This window comes from Ranitomeya variabilis, chromosome 5 (genome assembly GCF_051348905.1).
Source record: "Ranitomeya variabilis isolate aRanVar5 chromosome 5, aRanVar5.hap1, whole genome shotgun sequence".
Taxonomy (NCBI): Eukaryota; Metazoa; Chordata; class Amphibia; order Anura; family Dendrobatidae; genus Ranitomeya; species Ranitomeya variabilis.
Genome location: NC_135236.1, coordinates 5,076,282 through 5,101,193, shown reverse-complemented (window position 1 = coordinate 5,101,193; position 24,912 = coordinate 5,076,282). Strand labels below are relative to the sequence as shown.

The 24,912-nt window shown below is 46.7% G+C and overlaps 1 protein-coding gene and 1 long non-coding RNA gene across 4 annotated transcripts in view; one reads left to right on the top strand and one right to left on the bottom strand.

Moving 5' to 3' along the window:
• The first annotated feature begins 7,123 nt into the window (after window positions 1-7,123).
• Window positions 7,124-24,912, top strand: part of CHRNB1 (cholinergic receptor nicotinic beta 1 subunit) — a 50,716-nt gene continuing 32,927 nt past the window's right edge. For 2 of the 3 annotated variants that reach the window (XM_077261492.1, XM_077261495.1), the window contains exon 1: window positions 7,124-7,343. In XM_077261492.1, coding sequence (XP_077117607.1) covers window positions 7,286-7,343 — 58 coding nt within the window. In that variant the 5' untranslated portion in view covers window positions 7,124-7,285. The remainder of the gene's footprint in view (window positions 7,344-24,912) is intronic. The other variant, XM_077261494.1, reaches the window with a different exon arrangement.
• Window positions 7,250-14,608, bottom strand: LOC143774153 (uncharacterized). Its single transcript, XR_013215482.1, has 3 exons — window positions 14,545-14,608; window positions 14,404-14,439; window positions 7,250-7,336 (listed from the first exon to the last, which is right to left on the bottom strand). It is a non-coding gene; the product is annotated as an uncharacterized LOC143774153 (long non-coding RNA).

Genomic DNA, 24,912 nt, shown 5'->3' with positions numbered 1-24,912 from the left:
TGTAATATCACACATGTAATACAGACACTCCCCCGTGCAATATCACACGTGTAATACACTCCCCTGTGTAATATTACATATGTAATAGACACTCCCGTGTGTAATATCACAAGTGTAATAGACACTCCCCTGTCACACGTGTAATACAGACATTCCCCCCGTGTAATATCCCATGTGTAATACACTCCCCTGTGTAATATTACATATGTAATACAGACACTACCCCCGTGTAATATCACATGTGTAATGCAGACACTCCCCTGTGTAATATCACACATGTAATACAGACACTCCCCTGTGTAATATCACACATGTAATACAGACACTCCCCTGTGTAATATCACACGTGTAATACACTCCCCTGTGTAATATCACACATGTAATACAGACACTCCCCGTGCAATATCACACGTGTAATACACTCCCCTGTGTAATATTACATATGTAATAGACACTCCCGTGTGTAATATCACAAGTGTAATAGACACTCCCCTGTCACACGTGTAATACAGACATTCCCCCCGTGTAATATCCCATGTGTAATACACTCCCCTGTGTAATATTACATATGTAATACAGACACTCCCGTGTGTAATATCACAAGTGTAATAGACACTCCCCTGTCACACGTGTAATACAGACACTCCCCTGTGTAATATCACACATGTAATACAGACACTCCCCCGTGCAATATCACACGTGTAATACACTCCCCTGTGTAATATTACATATGTAATACAGACACTCCCCCCGTGTAATATCACATGTGTAATGCAGACACTCCCCTGTGTAATATCACACATGTAATACAGACACTCCCCTGTGTAATATCACACATGTAATACAGACACTCCCCCGTGTAATATCACACACAGACTTCCCTTGTTTCCCCTTCCCCTCGGTGGATTTCGGGTGGGCCATCCGGCGCCGTCCTTCTGTTTTGAGCATATGACTGTTTGCCTGTCTGGGTGTTGAGGCTCGGATCTCAGGCTTCTGGGTTTGGCCCCTCTGCAGCCTCGGGCCCCGTGCTGTTCTACCTCTAACCGGCCACCACAGGGCTTAGCTCTTCCTCTACTTTATACAATCTTCTGGATAATAATCACTTGCACAAGTCTAAAATCCAAGACACTGTGACGAATGAAGTGTTGTGTTGGGCTGAGCACTATATTATGTGGCCATCTGAGGTTTCTGGTGGGCATGTGATCGATCCACTCCTCCACACTGAAATTACAACACCGTGCAGGAGATGGGGTGAATGATGGAGATGACAGGACGGAGACGTCACTGGTCTGTACATGTTGGAAGATGGGCACAACCTCATCACATCATCTGGATTGTCTAGTCTGGAATCTGAGCCACATGCTAGAGTCCCCGCAGTCCCACGGCCCCACAGGCTGCTTACAGCGGCACCAGCACCCACACTCTGGTATTGTTGGGACACTTTGGCCATGCGACCAGTACGATGGATATTTCTCCAAATCACTGCAACACCAAGCTGTTAGTGCCCCTGGATGAAATCTGGAGGGGTCCAGCTGCTGTACATGCCCCTATCCTACACCATAATCCTCAGCCTAGGAACAGTGGGATGTTCCCTCATTATGGCCTCTTCATGGCGTTGCCTACATGGTACTGTCAGATTAGAAGAATGGCTGTTAGTGATCCCTTCTGTACCGCAGGTAAAACTGGACGTGTCATACCGAGCAGGACTTGTCACATAATCCATCAGGAGCCGTCAGGTCAGCAATAGGCGACGAGCCAGATGTCTGGGTACTGGTGACCCCTGGACTGACTTCTCCGCTGTCAAAGGTGATCATGATGCAGATCACCACGGCAATGGTAGCTGGAGTGGAGGTCAATATTCCTCAGCGATGAATTCCAATTTTGCTTTGATATATAGTCGAAGATTGGTATGGAAACCACATACAGTGGGTACGGAAAGTATTCAGACCCCTTTAAATGTTTCACTGTTTGTTTCATTGCAGCCATTTGGTAAATTCAGTAAAGTTCATTTTTCCTCATTAATGTACACTCTGCACCCCATCCTGACTGAAAAAAACCCAGAAATGAACAAATCTTTGCAAATTTATTAAAAAAATAAAACCTGAAATCTCCCATGGGCATAAGTCTTCAGCCCCTTTGCTCAGTATTGATAGAAGCCCCTTTTGAGCTAGTACAGCCATGAGTCTTCTTGGGAATGATGCAACAGGTTTTCACCCCTGGATTTGGGGATCCTCGGCCATTCTTCCTTGCAGATCCTCTCCAGTTCCGTCAGGTTGGATGGTGAACGTTGGTGGACGCCATTTTCAGGTCTCTCCAGAGATGCTCCATTGGGTTTAGGTCAGGTCTCTGGCTGGGCCGGTCAAGAATGGTCACAGAGTTGTTCTGAAGCCGCTCCTTTGTTATTTTAGCTGTGTGCTTAGGGTCATTGTCTTGTTGGAAGGAGAACCTTTGGCCAAGTCTGAGGTCCAGAGCACTCTGGAAGAGGTTTTCATCCAGGATATCTCTGTACTTGGCCGCATTCATGTTTCCTTCAATGGCAAACAGTCCTGTCCCTGCAGCTGAAAAACACCCCCATAGCATGATGCTGCCACCACCATGTTTCACTGTAGGGATTGTATTGGGCAGGTGATGAGCAGTGCCTGGTTTTCTCCACACATACCACTTAGAATTATCACCAAAAAGGTCTATCTTCATCTCATCAGACCAGAGAATCTTATTTCTCGTAGTCTGGGAGTCCTTCATGTGTTGTTTAGCACACTCTGTGCGGCTTTCATATGTCTTGCAATGAGGAGATATAAGAATAAACACCGTGTGCACTGCTATAGTTTGGTGCAGAGACTAGGTACCCAAACCATATAGTAAAATGTGAAAGAGTCTCGCACTCAACTTAAATATTTTTAGTTGTCAGTTTATTAGTACTAGAGGTAGCACTGGAAACGTTTCAGCCCGAATGGGCTTTCATCAGTCACTACAACATCAAGAAAAAGAAAATACAATATGGTATATAAACAACAAAACAAAACATACGTAGAACAAAAGTATATACAGAGTATCACAAGAATATAATTGTAGCCAAAAATGTAGAATTTTCATATTAATGGTGGTACCGCAGTGAAATCGTACATAATAACCTTGCTCAATATGTGATGTGAATCTCAGTTAATCTGAATAGAAATAGAAAATAGAATAAAAATAAAACCAAAATAGAACACATACCGTGCTGTGCCAACGAGCGTGTGGCGATAATTCCTATATTAGGATATAAATCATGCGTGGTGCCTAATGTGGCATAAGGAGAGAACACAAGGATCTGTAACCATGTGTAACCATAAAATGATCGGACTGATATCAATTTGGATATATATATAATGTATCACCGTGACCCGCACGGCCATGCGTTTCCGGTCTGGCTGTATCCTATTACGCCACTTCCGGTCGCGGCGTCTCAATACAGTGCAGACCTCGGAGATTTAAGCGCGCCGCTTACACACATCCTCCAGACGAGCGGTGGACTCCGCGTCTGGGAGGACAACACATACACCACAGCGGCACCCCTCCAGGTACTGTACTTTACGCCCACAAACCTGATAGGAAACCCCCTTTTTTTACTTTTTTACTTTTGTGCGCTGACAGATTCTGACCCTTCATTTCCTACAGCCCTTGTTTCATATCTGGCCATCCGATCATTTTATGGTTACACATGGTTACAGATCCTTGTGTTCTCTCCTTATGCCACATTAGGCACCGCGCATGATTTATATCCTAATATAGGAATTATCGCCACACGCTCGTTGGCACAGCACGGTATGTGTTCTATTTTGGTTTTATTTTTATTCTATTTTCTATTTCTATTCAGATTAACTGAGATTCACATCACATATTGAGCAAGGTTATTATGTACGATTTCACTGCGGTACCACCATTAATATGAAAATTCTACATTTTTGGCTACAATTATATTCTTGTGATACTCTGTATATACTTTTGTTCTACGTATGTTTTGTTTTGTTGTTTATATACCATATTGTATTTTCTTTTTCTTGATGTTGTAGTGACTGATGAAAGCCCATTCGGGCTGAAACGTTTCCAGTGCTACCTCTAGTACTAATAAACTGACAACTAAAAATATTTAAGTTGAGTGCGAGACTCTTTTACATTTTGCACTGAGGAGAGGCTTCCGTCCGGCCACTCTGCCATAAAGGCCCGACTGGTGGAGGCTGCAGTGATAGGTGACTTTGTGGAACTTTCTCCCATCTCCCTACTGCATCTCTGGAGCTCAGCCACAGTGATCTTGGGGTTCTTCTTTACCTTCTCATGAAAGGTTCTTCTCCCATGATTGCTCAGTTTGGCTGGACGGCCAGGTCTAAGAAGACTTCTGGTGGTCCCAAACTTCTTTCATTTAACACCTTCATGCCGCGGCCCTTTTTCGTTTTTGTGTTTTCGTTTTTCGCTCCCCTCCTTCCCAGAGCCATAGCTTTTTTATTTTTCCATCAATATGGTCATGTGAGGGCTTATTTTTTGCGGGACGAGTTGTACTTTTGAACGACATCATTGGTTTTACCATGTCGTGTACTAGAAAACGGGGAAAAAAATTCCAAGTGCGGTGAAATTGCAAAAAAAGTGCAATCCCACACTTGTTTTTTGTTTGGCTTTTTTGCTAGGTTCACTAAATGCTAAAACTGACCTGCCATTGTGATTCTCCAGGTCATTACGAGTTCATAGACACCTAACATGACTAGGTAATTTTTTATCCAAGTGGTGAAAAAAAATTCCAAACTTTGCTTAAAAAAAAAAAAAAAAAAAAAAGTGCCATTTTCCGATACCCGTAGCGTCTCCAATTTTCGTGATCTGGGGTCGGGTGATGGCTTATTTTTTGCGTGCCGAGCTGATGTTTTTAATGATACCATTTCGGCGCAGATGCGCAATGTCGTGGCGACCAAAAAAACGTAATTCTGGCGTTTCGGATTTTTTTCTCGCTACGCTGTTTAGCGATCAGGTTAATGCTTTTTTTAATTGATAGATCGGGCGATTCTGAACGCGGCGATACCAAATATGTGTAGGTTTGGTTTTTTTTTTTATTGTTTTATTTAGGATGGGGCGAAAGGGGGGCGATTTAAACTTTTATATTTTTAATATTTTTTTCACATTTTTAAAAACTTTTTTTTTTCACTTTTGCCATGCTTCAATAGCCTCCAAGGGAGGCTAGATGCAGGCACAGCCCGATCGCCTCTGCTACATAACAGCAATCATCAGATCGCTGCTAAGCAGCAGAAATGCAGGTGTGCTGTGAGCGCCGACCTCAGGGGGGCGCTCACAGCTACCGGCGATCAGTAACCATAGAGGTCTCAAGGACCTCTATGGTTACCTTCCTGATGCATCGCCGACCCCCGATCATGTGACGGGGGGTCGGCGATGACGTCATTTCCGGCCGCCCGGCCGGATGCGGTAGTTAAATGCCGCTGTCTGCATTTGACAGCGGCATTTAACAGGTTAATAGCGGCGGGTGAATAGCGATTTCACCCGCCGCTATTGCGCGCACATGTCAGCTGTACAAAACAGCTGACATGTCGCGACTTTGATGTGCGCTCACCGCCGGAGCGCACATCAAAGCAGGGGACCCGACATGCGCAGTACATGTACGGCGCATGTCGCGAAAGGGTTAAGGATTATGGAGGCCACTGTGCTTTTAGGAACCTTGCGTACTGCAGACATTCTGTTGTAACCTTGTTCAGATCTGTGCCTTGCCACAATTCTGTCTCTGAGCTCATTGGCCGGTTCCTTTGACCTCATGATTCTCATTTGGCCTGACATGCACTGTGAGCTGTGAGGTCCTATATAGACAGGTGTGCGCCTTTCCAAATCAAGTCCTATCAGTTTAATTACACACAGCTGGACTCCAATGAAGGAGTAGAACCATCTCAAGGAGGATCACAAGGAAATGGACAGCATGTGACTTAAATATGAGAGTCTGAGCAAAGGGGCTGAAGACTTATAACCATGTGATATTTCAGGTTTTTCTTTTTTAATAAATTTGCAAAAACTTCTACATTTGTTTTTTTCAGTCAAAATGGGGTGCAGAGTGAACATTAATGAGAAAAAATGAACTTTTTGGAATTTACCAAATGGCTTCAATGGAACAAAGAGTGAAAAATTTAAAGGGGTCTGAATACTTTCCATACCCACTGAAGGTAGCGTCAAGAGGTGTCCTTGGACATGTTCTTCCACACAACACTTCCAGACTGCATGTTCCTCATCCTACTGTTAGCTCCCTGTGTGGCCTAAATGTGCTCCTGTGGCTCAAGTGTCTCCGGACTTGTCTCCATCGAGGACGTCATTGGTCAATAACTAAACAGGAACTGCCTGCAGCATCTCCAGTCTTGCCTTCATTGAGTAAATCGAAGACATGATTGGTTGGTGACGTCTCCAGACTCTTCTCCATCGAACACATCACGGACGTTATTTGTTGGTCATTATACAGGACCTGCCAGGAGCGTCTCCGGACTTGTATCCATTGAGCACATCGGTGACATCATTGGTTGGTGATTACACAGGAGCTGCCGGCAGCGTATCCAGACTTGTCTCCATAGAGCACATTGGAGACGCCACTGGTTGGCGATTACGCTGGAGCAGCAAGCAGCGTCTCTGGAATTGTCTCCATCAAGCACATCGGGGAGGGCATTTGTCAATGATCAAACAGGAGCTGCTGGCAGCGTCTCCGGACTTGTCTCCGTAGAGAACATCGGAGACGTGATGGTTGGTGATTACACATTACATTACAGCAGCATCTCCAGACTTGTCTCCATTGAGGAGGGCATTGGTCGGTGATCACACAGGAGCTGCCGGCAGCGGATCCTCATGATTCAGCAACAGAACCTTCCTCAGATGATCATTAATAACCTCATTGAGAGCTGAGGCTGGAGGTGCCGGGATTTCTGAACAAGGCTCAGACTCTGGCAGGATATAATCCAGAGGACGTGAAGAGGTTGTGCCCATTCTTCCATCTTGTAGAGATCAGTGACGTCTCCGTCCAGTGGTCTCCATCATCCTCCACTTCTTCTCGGTGCTGAGGAATAGGGTCCCATAATAAAAGTATATGGTGCGATTATCTGGGTCTTCATGGACAGGACAGTAAATATGTGAGCGGAGGAATGCCTGGCGGAGGAGCGGGGGCTCATGTGACAGCTGCCGGAGGATTTTTGGATGACAAGACCAGACCCCCTGTCCTGTCTGTCACCGACATATCCGGCAGCTGCTGCCAGAGAACACCCTGATCAGAAGAGACGACATGGAGGAGACGTGGAGACTGCTCACCACTATACTGCTGACCGCCACAGTCCTGCAAGGTAAGAAATGTACTACAACTCCCAGCATGGCATGGCTAGAATATGATACACTCTACACATAGAACACAATCAGCCCTAGTTCGAAGACTAAGACTCCCAACCTGTGTCATCATCCACTACATATCAGTGACATTACAGGCAGCCGTTACAGCTCAGAGGTGATAACGTGGCCCCCAGTATTACCGGCTGTGTATGGGGCTGACTTTGGTAATCAAAACGTGAAATTCAGCTCAACGAACTTGTGAACAAACTCCTCCTTTATTCACCATGAAGATAAAGGATTAAGGGTGCGTAGTCACCTGAAACGCGTCGATGTCGCATATCATGTAACTATCAACGCTGATGTTGTTTTCTCCTCTGCTGAGCACCTGAATAAAGAAGGAGTTTGGTCACAAGTTCGTTGAGCTGGATTTCTCATGTTTTGATTGCCCCACGCTTTGACACAGCGTTCTCCCTGCTCCGAACACCTAAGGATGTCTACTATGGTGAGCTGGACTTTTTTTCTAGATGATTTTGGTAAACACATGGGATCCCCATTATGGAGGTGAGTCTAAAAACAAGACTGTTTCAGGAACCTGCTCCAAAAGTTGCTGTGTGCCATTGTCTGGCTTATGTAGAGAACACCGTGAGGACTACCGAAGGGGGAGCCAGAGTAGGGTCCTGCACCATAGAGTAGTATATAAAAGAAACTCGGCACTCAACTTAATCACAAACTAACTTTTATGTACGGTAGTCCAAATTGTAGTAAATAAAAAATGTTTCAGTGTCTCCGACCTTCATCAGCTACAAGTTTTTTAGATGGTATCAGATGAATACTGGTATCCCTATAGAAGTGCATGTAATCCGAATATGGAGGTAGGTAGGTATTCCAATGGAAGTTACATAGATATCCGGAATTTGGTTAAAATCTTTTTCCTTATGGGATCGCATGTCCTCTTCAGACGCGGTATCCACTGCTTGTCGTCGGTGATACCATCTAAAAAACGTGGACTTTTTTACTACAACTTGGACTACATAAAAGTTCATTTGTGATTAAGTTGAGTGCCGAGTTTCTTTTATATATTGTCTGACTTATGACTTCATCAATCTGTCAGCCCTGCCCCTCCCTTTTGCCACTCCCCTTCTGGTATACCACTCCCCCTCCCAGTATATTACACCCCACTGGTTACACCACATCCCTCTGCGTATACCACTCCCCCCTCCCAGTATATTACACCCCTCTGGTTACACCACATCTCTCTGGTTACACCACACCCCCTCCCAGTACACCACCTGGTTACATCACATGTCTCTGGTTACATTACTCCTACCCAGTATCACACCCCCTGGTTACACCACAGCCTTCTGGTTACACCACTCCCACCCAGTATCTTACACCCCTCTGATTATACCACTCCTGCAGCATACCTCCTAACTCTCCCAACTCCTCTCTGCATTCGGGGCATTTTCTCAGTACTCCTCTCACGGCGTCCACTTGGTGCTCCTCTCTGCTCTCAGGCAATGTCCTCAATGCTCCTCCCTACCCTCGAGCCGCCTGCTCTGCATTTTTCCCTATACTTGGGAAATCTCCTCAGCACTCCCCTCTGCCCTCTGGGCTGTGTCCTCAGTATTCCTCCCTACCCTCGGTCCGTCTCCTTGGTGTTCCTCTCAGGCAGTCTCTTCAGCAGTCCTCTGACCTCGGTCCGTCTCTTGGTGCTCCTCTCAGGCAGTCTCTTCAGCAATCCTCTGACCTCTGTCCATCTCCTTGGTGCTCCTCTCAGGCGGTCTCTCCAGCACTCCTCTTTTGACCTCTGTTTGTTTCCTCGGTACTCCTCTCAGGCTCTTCAGCATTAATCTTTGCCCTCAGGCCATCTCTTTGGTGCTCCTCTCAGGCCGTCTCTTCAGCACTCCTCTTTGCCCTCAGGCTGTCTCCTCGGTGCTCCTCTCAGTCTCTTCAGCACTCCTCTTTGCCCTCGGGCCATCTCTTCGGTGCTCCTCTCAGGCCGTCTCTTCAGCACTCCTCTTTGCCCTCAGGCTGTGTCCTCGGTGCTCCTCTCAGGTAGTTTCTTCAGCACTCCTCTAGGGCCGTCTCCTCAACGCTTCTCTCAGGTAGTTTCTTCAGCACTCATCTATGGCTTAGGGCCTTCTCCTCAGCACTCCTCTCAGGTAGTTTCTTCAGCACTCCTCTATGGCCTAGGGCCGTCTCCCCAGCACTCCTCTCAGGTAGTTTATTCAGCACTCCTTTATGGCCTAGGGCCGTATCCTCAGTGCTCCTCTCAGGTAGTTTCTTCAGCACTCCTCTGACCTCGGTCCGTCTCTTGGTGCTCCTCTCAGGCAGTCTCTTCAGCAATCCTCTGACCTCTGTCCATCTCCTTGGTGCTCCTCTCAGGCAGTCTCTTCAGCAATCCTCTGACCTCTGTCCATCTCCTTGGTGCTCCTCTCAGGCGGTCTCTCCAGCACTCCTCTTTGACCTCTGTTTGTTTCCTCGGTACTCCTCTCAGGCTCTCAGCATTCCTCTTTGCCCTCAGGCCATCTTTTTGGTGCTCCTCTCAGGCCGTCTCTTCAGCACTCCTCTTTGCCCTCAGGCTGTCTCCTCGGTGCTCCTCTCAGTCTCTTCAGCACTCCTCTTTGCCCTCGGGCCATCTCTTCGGTGCTCCTCTCAGGCCTTCTCTTCAGCACTCCTCTTTGCCCTCAGGCTGTGTCCTCGGTGCTCCTCTCAGGTAGTTTCTTTAGCACTCCTCTATGGCCTAAGGCCGTATCCTCAGTGCTCCTCTCAGGTAGTTTCTTCAGCACTCCTCTATGGCCTAGGGCCGTCTCCTCAGCGCTCCTCTCAGGTAGTTTCTTCAGCACTCCTCTATGGCCTAGGGCCGTCTCCTCAGCCCTCCTCTCAGGTAGTTTATTCAGCACTCCTTCATGGCCTAGGGCCGTCTCCTCAGCGCTCCTCTCAGGTAGTTTCTTCAGCACTCCTCTATGGCCTAGGGCCGTCTCCTCAGCGCTCCTCTCAGGTAGTTTATTCAGCACTCCTTCATGGCCTAGGGCCATCTCCTCGGTGCTCCTCTCAGGTAATTTCTTCAGCACTCCTACATGGCCTATGGCTGTCTCCTCAGCGCTCCTCTCAGGTAGTTTCTTCTGCACTCCTCTATGGCCTAGGACCGTCTCCCAGTGGTCCTCCCTACTCGAAGGCCAAGTGATGCTGCTGCTTTGAATGTCACAGTGTCCCATGGACCCAGAGAGAAACATCCTACAAGGGGTTTCCCTTTTCAATCTTTTGTACCTCATCTGCGTGCGTGTGATATAAATCATAAAATTAACTTCCTTCACCTTCCTCTGCTCCATCATCCACTCTCTCTGCCGCTGTTCCAGTCTTTTTTTTACAGGCTGCCGAAAGTCACTGAGATCAACAGCTTGTGTTGATTAAACCTGCAAGAGGAGTGAACTTAGTGATTGGTTGCAGCGGTCTCATGTGATACAGACATGATGTCACCAGGACTGCATTTATAACAAGGCAAATGAAGACACAAATAACATAAAAATGTGAACCTGCCTCGGTTTTCTCTCCTTTAAAAAAAAATAATTAAAAATGACATTTTCAACTGTGGTGTCCAATGTACCAAAATAATACTAAAATATTAAATGAATAAACCCGTGTGGTGAACGCTGAAATTAGAAAAAAAAGCAAAGTGCCACCTCCCTAAAAAGGGCAATAAAGAAGAAAAAGTTTGTAAGTACCCACAGTGGTATCAATAAAACCGTCAGCTCGCCACACAAAAATCAAACCCTCCCGCAATTCTATCGCTAGGAAAATACACGTTACAATTTGCCACAGCTGTCACACTTGCTTCCTAGGGATCTGGCCTGCACTCTCCATCAACTATGGTAGATCGGCCCACTTGGCTGCACATAAAGGAACACTGTCTCTTTAAGTCTTCCACTAGTTTATTAAGAGTACTGCATAAACCAGTGCAATGTTGGCAAAAAACAAAAACATAACATATGACACAGTCGTTACGGGAATCCGCCTGCTTCAGTAAAAAACATCAAAAGGTTCAGCTTTCCTTAGCATGAAACCATAGCTCCAGAGGCTTGCACCTCCAGGCCCACCCCACACTGAATGCACTAGAAGGCTGAATATTTATCCTCTGGACTCCTCACTCTACTGCTGTTCAATTAACCTAGCGCTAAACATGGCTGATTAACCCCTGCTGCATTCCGCGTGCTGAAGCATTTTCCTAAGTTGCTACCACTGAAGCTTACATCCTTAGTGAAACATACCTCCCCTCCAGTACATTGCCAGTGACTTTGCTACATATCTGCCCCCTCTTCCCGAAGCCGGGGGTTTTGGGACCTTCAGTCACCAAACAGGAAAGTCTAGACAGGGCATCTTCACTACCATGCAGCTTCCCAGGCCAATGTTACACATGAAAGTTGAAGTCCTGTAGCCCTGAGTTTCAACTCTTCGAACTTCAGCTCTGCTTTAAGAGTCCATTAGACCACCAACGTCTTCGTGCCCTTAAAGGTCAATCAGAGAGGCGGCTATCGTGGCGAAATTCAGGATAAACCACCGATCGCATCCCACCATTCTCAGAAATGCCCAAACTTGTTTCTTGGAGACCGATTGCAGACAATTTTGGATTGCCTCTCCCTTTTCTGCTTGCAACTTTATTTCGCCTTTTCCAACAGAGCAGCCCAAGTATTTTTCTTTCTCTTTACCCATGGCGCACTTCTGGGGTTTATGGTAAGTCCCCCCTTCTCTGCCCATCCAGTACCGCCTAGACCTTCTGCAGATGACTTACCCAATCCAGGCTAAATATCACAATACCGTAGAGGTAAGCTGCAGCATACTTTTTTGGTGGGACTAAGATATGGTCCATGGCCCTCCGGTAGGTATCTGGGGCTCCTTGCAGCCTGCACGGAATTCTGGTATACTGGAAGCGTCAGGTGTAGAAAAGGCTGCCTTCTCCTTTGCACTTTGAGAGAGAAGGATTTGTAATCTTTTATTAGGTCCAGAGTGGTGATGTATCTGGCTGAACCTAGCTTCCCTAGGAACTCATCGACGCGGGGCATCAGATAAGTGTCACATTTAGACACCACATTTACCTTTCTGTGATTGTTGCAAAAAGGCCACTCTCCACCAGGCTTTCGGCTAAAGACACTGGGGCTGGACTTACCACTAATTGACTCCTTGACAACCCCCAGACTCATCGTTTTCCTCACCTTTACATCAAGAGTCACCTCAAGCTAGGCTTCAGGCATTCTATAAGCCCTTTGGTTCACCCACACATGTGGTTCTGTCAGGATTTCATGTTCAACAACTTGCTTATGTCATGGCAACTCCGAAAACCGATTCTGGTTTTGCTGAAGCAGTTCTTCTATCTCGGCCGGTGACAGTGTGTCTGCCACTGTGATATCCTCAATGTCCCCTTCTGGCATATACAGCCAACATGGAGTTTCAATGGGGTCCCTCTGTTGCCTTGCCTTGATGGGTAGTAGCACAAGAGGATTTGGGAAGTGAGAGGTGGTAGTGGTTAACTAGCAGTTGGGACAGGACTTGCAATATCTTGGAATTTCCTGGTGATATCTGGGCCAATAGAACATCCAAGTGACCTGTTGAGTTTGCTCCACCCCCAGATGGCCAGTCAAGACATGTGAATGGGCCATGTCCAACAACCTTTGTCTATATTGTCCTGGTACCAACAATTGCTCCACTATCTCCTCCCTCACCTTAGTAACCTGGTACAATAAGTCCACTCAACATGAAATAGGGAAACCTGGTGTCAGTACCCGACTCCTGTGCTATGCCGTTTATATCAGTTACCTTACTGAACACTGTTTTTAACAGTTAGGTCCCTATGTTGGGTGAACCCAGAATTTTCTCTGGGCACCCCTATTTCAGGAATGTCTGCTTCAGGGGAAATTACCTTCTCTTCTCCTATTACACAGAAGGGAAGCCTGTTAGACTTGGGGGTTGGTGAGACTTTTTAGGGCCAACCTGTTTCTTAGCCAAGCAATCAAACTATTTTGGACTGACCTGGTTTGGAGCAGTGTTATTGCACCCACTAGGGGCAGCAGTGGCAGGTAGTCAGGGATAGCTAGACGTCGGTACGCAGGAGCCGCAATGTAGTATCTTGAGGATAAGCAGCAGATGAAAGGAAGCCTGACTAGAGGCTGCAAGGAAGGGAGCGCTAGGCCAGGTTTAAGTAGGGTGTTCAATCAAGATGGAGCCAATCAGAAATACAGCGTGGTGACCAGCAGGAACTCAGGGTGGAGACCATCAGAAACAACATAGGTACAAATATTTGGGTTAGCACGGAACTGTCCAGTGAGCTGAATAGCTCAGAAGGAAGAGATGCTGTCTGGTGCACAAGAGCTGCTGGGTTCGAATCCTGACACAAGGTCTCGGCCCCTCCCCCACTAGTCCCTAAACAACACAAAGTCCCGGCCTATGATAGAGTGCTGTAAGGGTTAATAAAACACACACACACATGCAGAATAAAGTATTTTAACCCCTTACTGACCTCCGCCGTACTATTACTGTGGAGGTCGGTTTGATGTGGGCTCCGGCAGTGAGCCCACATCAAAGCCGGGACATGTCAGCTGTTTTGTACAGCTGACATGTGCCCACAACAGCGGCAGGTGAAATTGCGATCCACCTGCCCCTATTAACTAGTTAAATGCTGATGTCAAACGCTGACAGCGGCGTTTAACTAGTGCTTTCGGCCATCGGGCCGGAAATGAGCGCATTGCTGACCCCCGTCACATGATCGGGGGTCAGTGATGCGTCGGCATAGCAACCAGAGGTCTCCTTGAGACCTCTATGGTTTTTGATGCCGGCTTGCTGTGAGCGCCACCCTGTGGTCGGCGCTCAAAGCAATGCAGTAATTCTGCTACATAGGAGCGATCTGAGCATCACTCCTACGTAACAGTGCCGATCAGGCTACGCCAGCTTCTAGCCTCCCATGGAGACTATTGAAGCATGGTAAAAGTACAAAAAAAAAAAAAGAAATAAAAAAGAAAAGTTTAAATCACCCCCCTTCACCCCAATCAAAATAAAACAATAGTAAAAAAAAAAAATCAAACCTACACATATTTGGTATCGCCGCGTTCAGAATCGCCCAATCTATCAATAAAAAAAAGAAGTAGGAAAATGGTATTCACCTGCGCTGTCTACAAAAGCGAACAATAAATGAAAAATAGACGGATAAATGCATAAAAAAGCACTTACTTAATGAATAATTATTGGTTATGCAGTGGATGTTTGTAATAGGTCCTTAAAGTGCTACCAGAATCTTTAGGGAATAAGAGAAGAAAGCATAAATGTTTGTATTGGTGAATATAGTGAGACTAAATAGATGTATAATATATACTCACTCAGATGTTAGATGGAAATGTGCCATGAAGAGACGTGATCCCTGTGTGTCTGCGATCGATGCGGGTATTGACCACGGGTGCTTCATCTTCAGAGGTTTATAGTAGACGCCCCTGCTTAAATCAATGTACAACCTTTATAGGTGTGGTTTTAGATAAATGCGGTCTAGTTTTCCCAGTACACAATACACTTACTACTGGTGGGAGTAGCGCAGGATTCCGTTAGGTGCTAAGATGGCCGTCAGGCGCTGGCTGACAAGGAGTACTGTGATTAGGATTGATTGCCTATATGTTGAGATGAGGAGAAATGCTCCCCTAGTATGGTGGAGCACTAATATGCCACAACTGCTATGTGCACATAAAACATGCTGTACTCACTGTGGTGCTGAGGGCGGAGGGGAGCGGTTCCGGGAAGTCTGAGGCACCGCTCGGTGTACCGCTAGGGCAGAGTGGTGGGTTAAGGAGAGAGTGGAGGCAGAAGCCGCGAGACCGCGAGACCTTGCGTGCCCCGGCCGGATGCAGCACTGAGGTAGCGGTCGGAGAGGGTGGGTGGAGCTACTGGTGACGTCACCACGCTACGGGGCTAAAGAGGGCAGGTGTGCTAGTATAGCTACTCAGCCAACCAGTGCATTTCTTCATCAGGTTTTAACCCTATACCTATATAAAGGTTGTACATTTATTTAACCCCTTCACCCCGAAGCCTGTTTTCACCTAAGTGACAGGGCCAATTTTTAGAATTCTGACCACTGTCACTTTGAGGTCATAACTCTAAAACGCTTCAACGGATCCTGGTGATTCTGACATTGTTTTCTCGTGACATATTGTACTTCATGATAGTGGTAAAACTTCTTCGATATGACTTGCATTTATTTGTGAAAAAAACAAAAATTTGTCGAAAATTATGAAAATTTAGCAATTTTCAAACTTTTAGTTTTTATGCCCTTAAATTAGAGAGTTATATCTCATAATATAGATAATAAACAACATTTCCCACATGTCTGCTTTACATCAGCACAATTTTGGAAACATAATTTTTTTTGGTTAGGGAGTTATAAGGGTTAAAAGTTGACCAGCGATTTCTCATTTTTGCAACAAAATTTGCAAAAACATTTTTTTTACGGACCACCTCACACTTGAAGTGACTTTGAGGGGTCTATATGACAGAAAATGCCCAAAAGTGACACCATTCTAAAAACTGCACCCCTCAAGGTACTCAAAACCACATTCAAAAAGATTATTAACCCTTCAGGTGCTTCACAGGAATTTTTGGAATGTTTAAAAAAAATTGAACATTTAACTTTTTTTTCACAAAATTTTTACTTCAGATCCAATTTGTTTTATTTTACCAAGGGTAACAGGAGAAATTGGACCAAAAAAGTCGTTGTACAATTTGTCCTGAGTACGCCGATACCCCACATGTTGGGGTAAACCATTGATTGGGCACATGGCAGAGCTCGGAAGGGAAGGAGCGCCATTTCACTTTTCAATGCAAGATTTGCTGGAATTGAGATCGGAACCCATGTCGTGTTTGGAGAGCCCCTGATGTGCCTAAACAGTGGAAACCCCCACAAGTGACACCATTTTGGAAAGTAGACCCTCTAAGGAACTAATCTAGATGTGTGGTGAGCACTTTGAACCTCCAAGTGCTTCACAGAAGTTTATAATGTAGAGCCGTGAAAAAAATTCATATTAATTTTCACAAAAAATGATATTTTTGCCCCAAATTTTTTATTTTCCTAAGGGTAACAGGATAAATTGGACCCCAAAAGTTGTTGTGCAATTTGTCCTGAGTACGCTGATACTTCATATATGGGGATAAACCACTGTTTGGGCGCATGGCAGAGCTCGGAAGGGAAGGAGCGCCATTTGACTTTTCAATGCAAAATTGGCTGGAATTGAGATCGGAACCCATGTCGTGTTTGGAGAGCCCCTGACGTGCCTAAACAGTGGAAACCCCCACAAGTGACACCATTTTGGAAAGAAGACCCCCTAAGGAACTTATCTAGATGTGTGGTGAGCACTTTTAACCCCCTATTGTTTCACTAAAGTTTAGAATGTAGCGCTGTGAAAATTAAAAAATCATTTTTTCTTTCCACAAAATGATGTTTTAGCCCGCAATTTTTTTTTTCCCAAAGGTAACAGGAGAAATTGGACCACAAAACTTATTGTCCAATTTGTCCTGAGTACGCTGATACCCCATACATTGGGGGGAACCACTGTTTGGGCGCACGGCAGAGCTCGGAAGGGAAGGAGCGCCGTTTGAAATGCAGACTTAGATGGATTGGTCTGCAGGTGTCATGTTGCATTTGCAGAGCCCCTGATGTACCTAAACAGTAGAAACCCCCCACAAGTGACCCCATATTGGAAACTAGACCCCCCACGGAACTTATCTAGATGTGTTGTGAGAACTTTGAACCAACAAGTGTTTCACTACAGTTTATCACGCAGAGCCGTGAAAATAAAAAAAATTTTTTTTTCCACTAAACTGATATTTTAGCCCCCACGTTTTTATTTTCCCAAGGGTAACAGGAAAAATTGGACCCCAAAAGTTGTTGTCCAACTTGTCCTGAGAACGCTGATACCCCATATGTTGGGGGAACCACTGTTTGGGCGCACAGGAGAACTTGGAAGGGAAGGAGCACTGTTTTAGTTTTTCAAAGCAGAATTGGCTGGAATTGAGATGGGACGCCATGTCGCGTTTGGAGAGCCCCTGATGTGCCTAAACAGTGAAAACTCCCCAATTCTAACTGAAACCCTAACCCCAACCCTAACCCCAGCCCTAACCCTAGCCCTAACCCCAACCCTAACCCTAGCGCTACTTTCACACTAGCGTTTTTTTGCATACGTCACAATACGTCGTTTTGGCGAAAAAACGCTTCCTGCAAAGTCATCGGCAGGATGCGTTTTTTCCCCATAGACTAACATTAGTGATATATTGACACACGTCGCAACCGTCGTACGACGGTTGCGTCGTGTTGTGGCGGACTGCCGGCAGCAAAAAACGTTACATGTAACTTTTTTTGTGCCGACGGTCCACCATTTCCGACCGCGCATGCGCGGCTGGAACTCCGCCCCCACCTCCCCGCACCTCACAATGGGGCAGCGGATGCGTGGAAAAACAGCATCCGCTGCCCCCGTTGTGCGGCACTTGCACAGTATGCGTCGGCCCCGTACCGACGCTAGTGTGAAAGTAGCCTAACGGGAAAATGGAAATTAAATATATTTTTTTAAAATTGTATTATTTTTCCCTAACTAAGGGGGTGATGAAGGGGGATTTGATTTACTTATATAGCGTTTTTTGGGCGGATTTTTATGGTTGGCAGCTGTCACACACTGAAAGACGCTTTTTATTGCAAAAAATAGTTTTTGCATCACCACATTTTGAGAGCTATAATTTATCCATATTTTGGCCCACAGAGTCATGTGAGATCTTGTTTTTTGCGGGACGAGTTGACGTTTTTATTGGTACCATTTTTGGGCACATGACATTTTTTGATCGCTTTTTATTCTGATTTTTGGGAGGCGGAATGAACAAAAACCAGCAATTCCTGAAATTCTTTTAGGGGGGGCATTTATACCATTCCACTTGTGGTAAAATTGATAAAGCAGTTTTATTCTTCAGGTCAGTACGATTACAGCAATACCTCATTTATGTAATTTTTTTATGTTTTGGCGCTTTTACACAATAAAAACTATTTTATATAAAAAAAATAATTGTTTTTGCATCGCTTTATTCTGAGAGCTATAACTTTTTTATTTTTCTGCTGATGATGCTGCATGGTGGCTTTTTTTTTGCGGGACAAGATGACGTTTTCAGCGGTACCATGGTTATTTATATCCGTCTTTTTGATCGCGTGTTATTCCACTCTTTGTTTGGCGGTATGAGAATAAAGCGTTGTTTTTGCCTCGTTTTTTTTTTTTTTTTTTACGGTGTTCACTGAAGGGGTTAACTAGTGATATAGTTTTATAGGTGGGGTCGTTACGGACGCGGTGATACTAAATATGTGTACTTTTATTGTGTGATTTTTTTTTTTAGATAAAGAAATGTATTTATGGGAATTTTTTTTTTTTTTTTCTTTATTTAGGAATTTTTTTTTTCTTTTTTTTTACACATGTGGACATTTTTTTTTAAACTTTTTAAAAGGGGGTGACATCACAGATCGGTGATCTGACAGTGTGCACAGGCACATTGCAGAGGCTTGCCGGCGCCTGCTATTAGAAATTCTCAGCAGGCGCCGGCAAGCAGGGTCATCTCATGACCCGGAAGGAGTCCCGCGGCCATCTTGGATCTGGGGACTCCTTCCAGGTCACCGGAGCAGCGCGATCTCATCGCGTTGCTCCGGTGGGAGAGCGCAGGGAGCCCCCGTCCCTGCGCGATCCCCCTCTATGCCGCTGTCACTATTGACAGCGGCATCAGAGGGGTTAAATGCCCGCGATCGGCGATAGCGCCGATCGTGGGCATTGCTGCGGGGTGTCAGCTGTCATATACAGCTGACACCCGCACCCGATCACCGCGGCGCTCAGCGCGAGACCGCGGTGATCGATGCGCCGTACTAGTACTGCGGCTGGCACTAATGCAGTGCCGGCAGCGCAGTACTAGTACGGCGCATGTCGCGAAGGGGTTAAGCAGGGGCATCTACTATAAACCTCTGAAGATGAAGCACCCGTGGTCAATACCCGCATCAATCACAGACACACAGGGATCACGTCTCTTCATGGCACATTTCCATCTAATATCTGCATGAGTATATATTATAAATCCATAGAGGTTCACTATATTCACCAATACAAACATTTACGGTATGCTTTCTTCTTTTATTCCCTAAAGATTCTGGTAGCACTTAAAGGACCTATTACAACATCCACTGCATGACCAATGATTACTCATTAAGTAAGTGCTCTCTTATTCATTTATTCATCTATTTTTCATTTATTGTTCGTTTTTGCAGACAGCGCAGGTGAATACCATTTTTCCCATTTGATATACTCTACAGGTCCACACAGAACCTGTCATAATCACCAGCAGCACTCTACATTTAGCATTTTTAGGAACCATTAGGAGCGCAAGTGCTTTCTGTTTCCTTTTTTTTAGTAAAAAAAAAGCATTAACCTGATCGCTAAACGGCGTAGTGAGAAAAAAATTTGAAACGCCAGAATTACGTTATTTTGGTCGCTGCGACATTGCATTAAAATGCAATAACGGGTGATCAAAAGAACGCATCTGCACCAAAATGGTATAATTAAAGACGTCAGCTCAGCGCGCAAATAATAAGCCCTCACCAGACCCCAGATCACAAAAAATGGAGACGCTACGGGTATCAGAAAATGGTGCAATTTATTTATTTTTTTAGGAAAGTTTGGTATTTTTTTTCACCACTTACTGTAGATAAAACGTAATCTAGACATGTTAGGTGTCTATGAACTCGTAATGACCTGTAGAATCATAATGGCAGTTCAGTTTTAGCATTTAGTGAACCTAGCAAAAAAGCCAAACAAAAAAACAAGTGTGGGATTGCACTTTTTTTGCAATTTCACCGCACTTGGAATTTTTTTCCCGTTTTCTAGTACAGGACATGCTAAAACCAATGGTGTCGTTCAAAAGCACAACTCGCCCCGCAAAAAATAAGCCCCCACATGGCCAAATTGATGAAAAAATTATAAAGTTATGGGTCTGGAAAGGAGGGGAGTGAAAAACGAAAACGCAAAAACGGAAAAGGGCAAGGCCGTGAAGGGCTATATGAAATAAAAGACCACACAGTTGTGACCATATTTCTATTATACGCTCATTCCTGCGACGACATTATTCTCCTGGAAGAAAAAAAAATAATAAACCAACAGTATGCTCCTTGTGTCCGACGTAGTCCTTAATAACGAGTGTCGTACTGCTACATCTGGCTGCCTGTGGAGATGAGCGAGTGGACTCGTTGCTCGGGTGGTCTCCGAGTATTTGTGACTGCTCAGAGATTTAGTTTTTGTTGCCGCAGCTGCATGATTTACAGCTGCTAGACAGCCTGAATACATGTGGGGATTCCCTAGCAACCAGACAACCCCCACATGTACTCAGGCTGGCTAGCAGCTGTAAATCATGCGTCAACAAAATCTAGATCTCCGAGCTGTCACAAATACTCGGAGACCAGCTGAGCAACGAGTCCACTCGCTCGTCACTAGATGCCTGACACCCAGACATAGCAGAGCTTGTAGATACCTCTCCGGCGATCACCTACACTCCAGCTCTTGGGGTCAGCTGACCGTGAGAACCAGCCTAGGGTGACCGGAGATGACCCCCAGTCACGTGCACGGCAGTTCTCGCGGTAAGCAAAGTTATCGCGAGAACTGCAGTGGACTCAGACTTCCGGCGGTGGGACAGGTGAGCCCGCATGTAAATTAGGAGACGTGTAGTAAGCTGCGTTTACGCAGTTACTACGCATGTGTCTAATCATTAGATGCGGTTTTGCCTAATAATAGTCTATGGTAAATTTACGGTGCGGCAAAGGAGCATCTCCACATTGTAAGCAGACATGCTGCGTTCTGGAGAGACGCGCCACATGTTCGTTTTCGCGGGTCTTCCGCCTGCGTGATTTACCGCATAGTGGAGACGGGATTTCAGGAAATCCCCTCTATGCTGTAACATCTGGACGCTGCGTGTTTGACGCTGCAGCTCTGCACAGCGTTTCCTGACTGTGGAAACACACCCTAAGGGGGGTCTCACTAGAGTCCTACTCCTAAGGCCACGGGTCTGGACAAAGTGAGCATCCACCAAATTGACTCCCGCTCCACTGACCGCAAGCACTGGTATAGTCTCAGTCACCCTGCCAACCACCACTTCTGCACGTAAGGTACATTGAGAAAACAATATGGAGGAGATATACACTCTCTTGTCGCCTCCCTCCACACAACCAGGGGGGCGCGGCTTCTTAGATGGTGTAGCCACTTTGGCGCGAGCCTGGCAGACCCCGATAAAATGACCAGTCTGCCTACAGAAAAAACATGCCATCACACCACAGCGAACTGCAGGCAACCCCATTTGGGAACCAACTCCTCCCACCTGCATGGGTTCGTCCGCCTGCTCAGGTGTGTCCTCCTCTCTAGCAAGGACAACAGGGAGCAGATTTGGTGTATGCCTCTCCCTCAAGCGTCTATTCACCCGAATGGCAAGGGACATGGCGGCCTCCAATGACCTGGGGCGGCGTACTGCACAAGAGTATCCTGCAACCTTGGGGACAGACCCTGATTAAAATGGCTCCACTGTGTGTCAGTGGCCCACCTCCTGAATTCTGAGCAGTACTCCTCAGCCGGCCAGCCCCTCTGCTTGATTTTACAGAGACGGGATTCCGCCAGGGAGACGCCATTGCTACACCCGCTAGGGCCGAGGGTACTTGGGACCGGGTCGGACGGTTCTTCAAGGGGTGGTCACGTCAGCGGTAACTCGGTGTGTGGCCCTGGGTGCACAATAAAAGTAATGCACTGATGTTTGGGAATAAAGTTTATATAGGAAAGAGGATTTTTCGTGATGCCACCTGTGGTGTTCGGCTATAGATGACCGACGCTGCTTAAGAAGACCACTGAGGCCGATGGTGATGCAGCTGGGATGGTTCTGCTACCCACAGGTGGAGCGGGGCCCAAGGGCAGTTAAAGGTGTATAGTAAAGTTACTGAAGGATGGCAGTGGTGCAGGGCAAGTGACGCAGGAAAGAATTCAGAGGACACAGAAGGGAGCAGTCTTCACGTTTTACTCACATTTCAGATGTTATTCCCCAGCAGGGTGCTGTGTCCTCTGTGTTAGTGGTCCAGCCAACTCTCCAGTATATTGGGGCACTTGTCCAGAACCCCCTTGTGTCCCAAGTCGGTAGTCGCGAGTCCTGTTGGGTGATGTCTTCACTGTCCCCTTGACCCTCTGTGTCTACCTTTTCAGCGAAATAGATGTGCATGTGGCTGTCGCACTTGCAGACACGACAGCCTCTGGGTCCTAGCAGGGACTTGTTGTTCCTCCACTAGATCAGGGGCCGGCTCCCCTACTGCGACCTGGTCCCTCCACCTGGCGATGGTCAGCGTGGATGCAGGCCCCATGGGTGGTTTCCACACTTCCCGTGCCCCTAGGACCCCTTCGTTCCTTCTGGGAGCTGCTCTCCCTTCTCCCATTCTCTCTCTCTCGTGCTGGGACAAGCTCCTACCAGCTCCAGTCCCCAGCTTCAACCATGTCTCGCGTCTGCTCTTCTTCTCTCCTCCCCACAGACTCACGGACATTCTATATCTCTCCTCCCCTCATCCACTCTTCCACCCACACCTTCTACCTAATCCCTCCCTGGCCTGGAGAGGTCTAGTGATGGGAGCAAGGGTTATGGTTCTGTACAGAGTCCCTTTCTTACCAGAGAGTTGTGACACCACTCCTCTGGCTGAGATGCAGTACCCCTGTGGCGACTAGACCCTCAGGGGCACCACACCATCAGGATCTAAATACATCAGCACCAGAGCCGCAAAAAACTCATCCACCGGCCGTAGAGATGGTGAATCGGTCAGCAGGGAGAAGGCCCAGGATTGGGGATCACCGTTAAGAAGAGATACTATGATTCCAACCCATTGTTCCTCACTCCCTGATCAATGAGGGTGGAGCCTGAAGTATAGCTTCCAGGCCTCCTGAAACACCAAAAATGTATCTCTCCCTCCAGAAAACCTGTCAGGGAGAGATACCTTAGGTTCTGGTTGAGCCTACATCTGAGCCGAGGCCCAGAACCCTAACAACTGCTGCATCTGCTGCACCACCTCACCACACAGCTCCTTAAGCACATTGGTGAGAGTCTGGAGCAGTTGGGCAAAGGCCTGCATTTAGGCCATGGGTTACCAGAAATAAATGTTCGGTCGGTGTTAATGTCACGGAGTGACTGACCCAGTGTGACATGACCCAACGGTCGGTCTGTCCCCAAACGGCACAACAACACAACGCCGATGGAATAGGGAGAGGAAGGCCCTGGCAATAGGGAATCAGGGATGGTCACCTCCTGAGCTCTGCCCTGAGCCTGTCCCTGATCTCACCTAACACCCAGGTCCTTCCCCCTGCCGACGTCAGGATACCTCAACCCTAAATATCACCTATGACTGCCCCAGCTAGTACACTGGCAGGTGACGGTGACTAGCCGCACCTACTGCAGGTAAGACACACAGGGAAGGGACAGACACCAAAGAGACGAGGCAACAAAAATACAACACTTGGCTTTCTGCTGCAAAGTGCCGCACAGCAGGATAAAGACAACAGATCAACGTATTTAGCTGAAGCAACACTGAACCCAGAGAGCTCCTGACTCCAGCTGGGTCACTGCAGATTGCGACACCGACAGTCAGCCGATGCACTGGTGGTCTTTCTTATATTATCTGATCACTCACACTGGTGGTACCCGGTGGTCTTACAGTATCTGATCGCTCACACCGGTGGTACCCGGTGGTCTTTCTTATAGTATCTGATTGCTCACACTGGTGGTACCCGGTGGTCTTTCTTATAGTATCTGATCGCTCACACTGGTGGTACCTGGTGGTCTTTCTTACATTATCTGATCGCTCACACTGGTGGTACCCGGTGGTCTTTCTTATAGTATCTGATCGCTCACACTGGTGGTACCCGGTGGTCTTACAGTATCTGATCGCTCACACTGGTGGTACACGGTCGTCTTTCTTATAGTATCTGATCGCTCACACCGGTTGTACCCGGGGGTCTTTCTTATAGTATCTGATCGCTCACACCGGTGGTACCTGGTGGTCTTTCTTATATTATCTGATCGCTCACACCGGTGGTACCCGGGGGTCTTTCTTATATTATCTGATCACTCACACTGGTGGTACCCGGGGGTCTTTCTTACAGTATCTGATCGCTCACACCGGTGGTACCCGGTGGTCTTTCTTATAGTATCTGATTGCTCACACTGGTGGTACCCGGTGGTCTTTCTTACATTATCTGATCGCTCACACTGGTGGTACCCGGTGGTCTTTCTTATAGTATCTGATCGCTCACACTGGTGGTACCCGGTGGTCTTACAGTATCTGATCGCTCACACCGGTGGTACCCGGTGGTCTTTCTTATAGTATCTGATCGCTCACACTGGTGGTACCCGGTGGTCTTACAGTATCTGATCGCTCACACCGGTGGTACCCGGTGGTCTTTCTTATAGTATCTGATTGCTCACACCGGTGGTACCTGGTGGTCTTTCTTACAGTATCTGATCGCTCACACTGGTGGT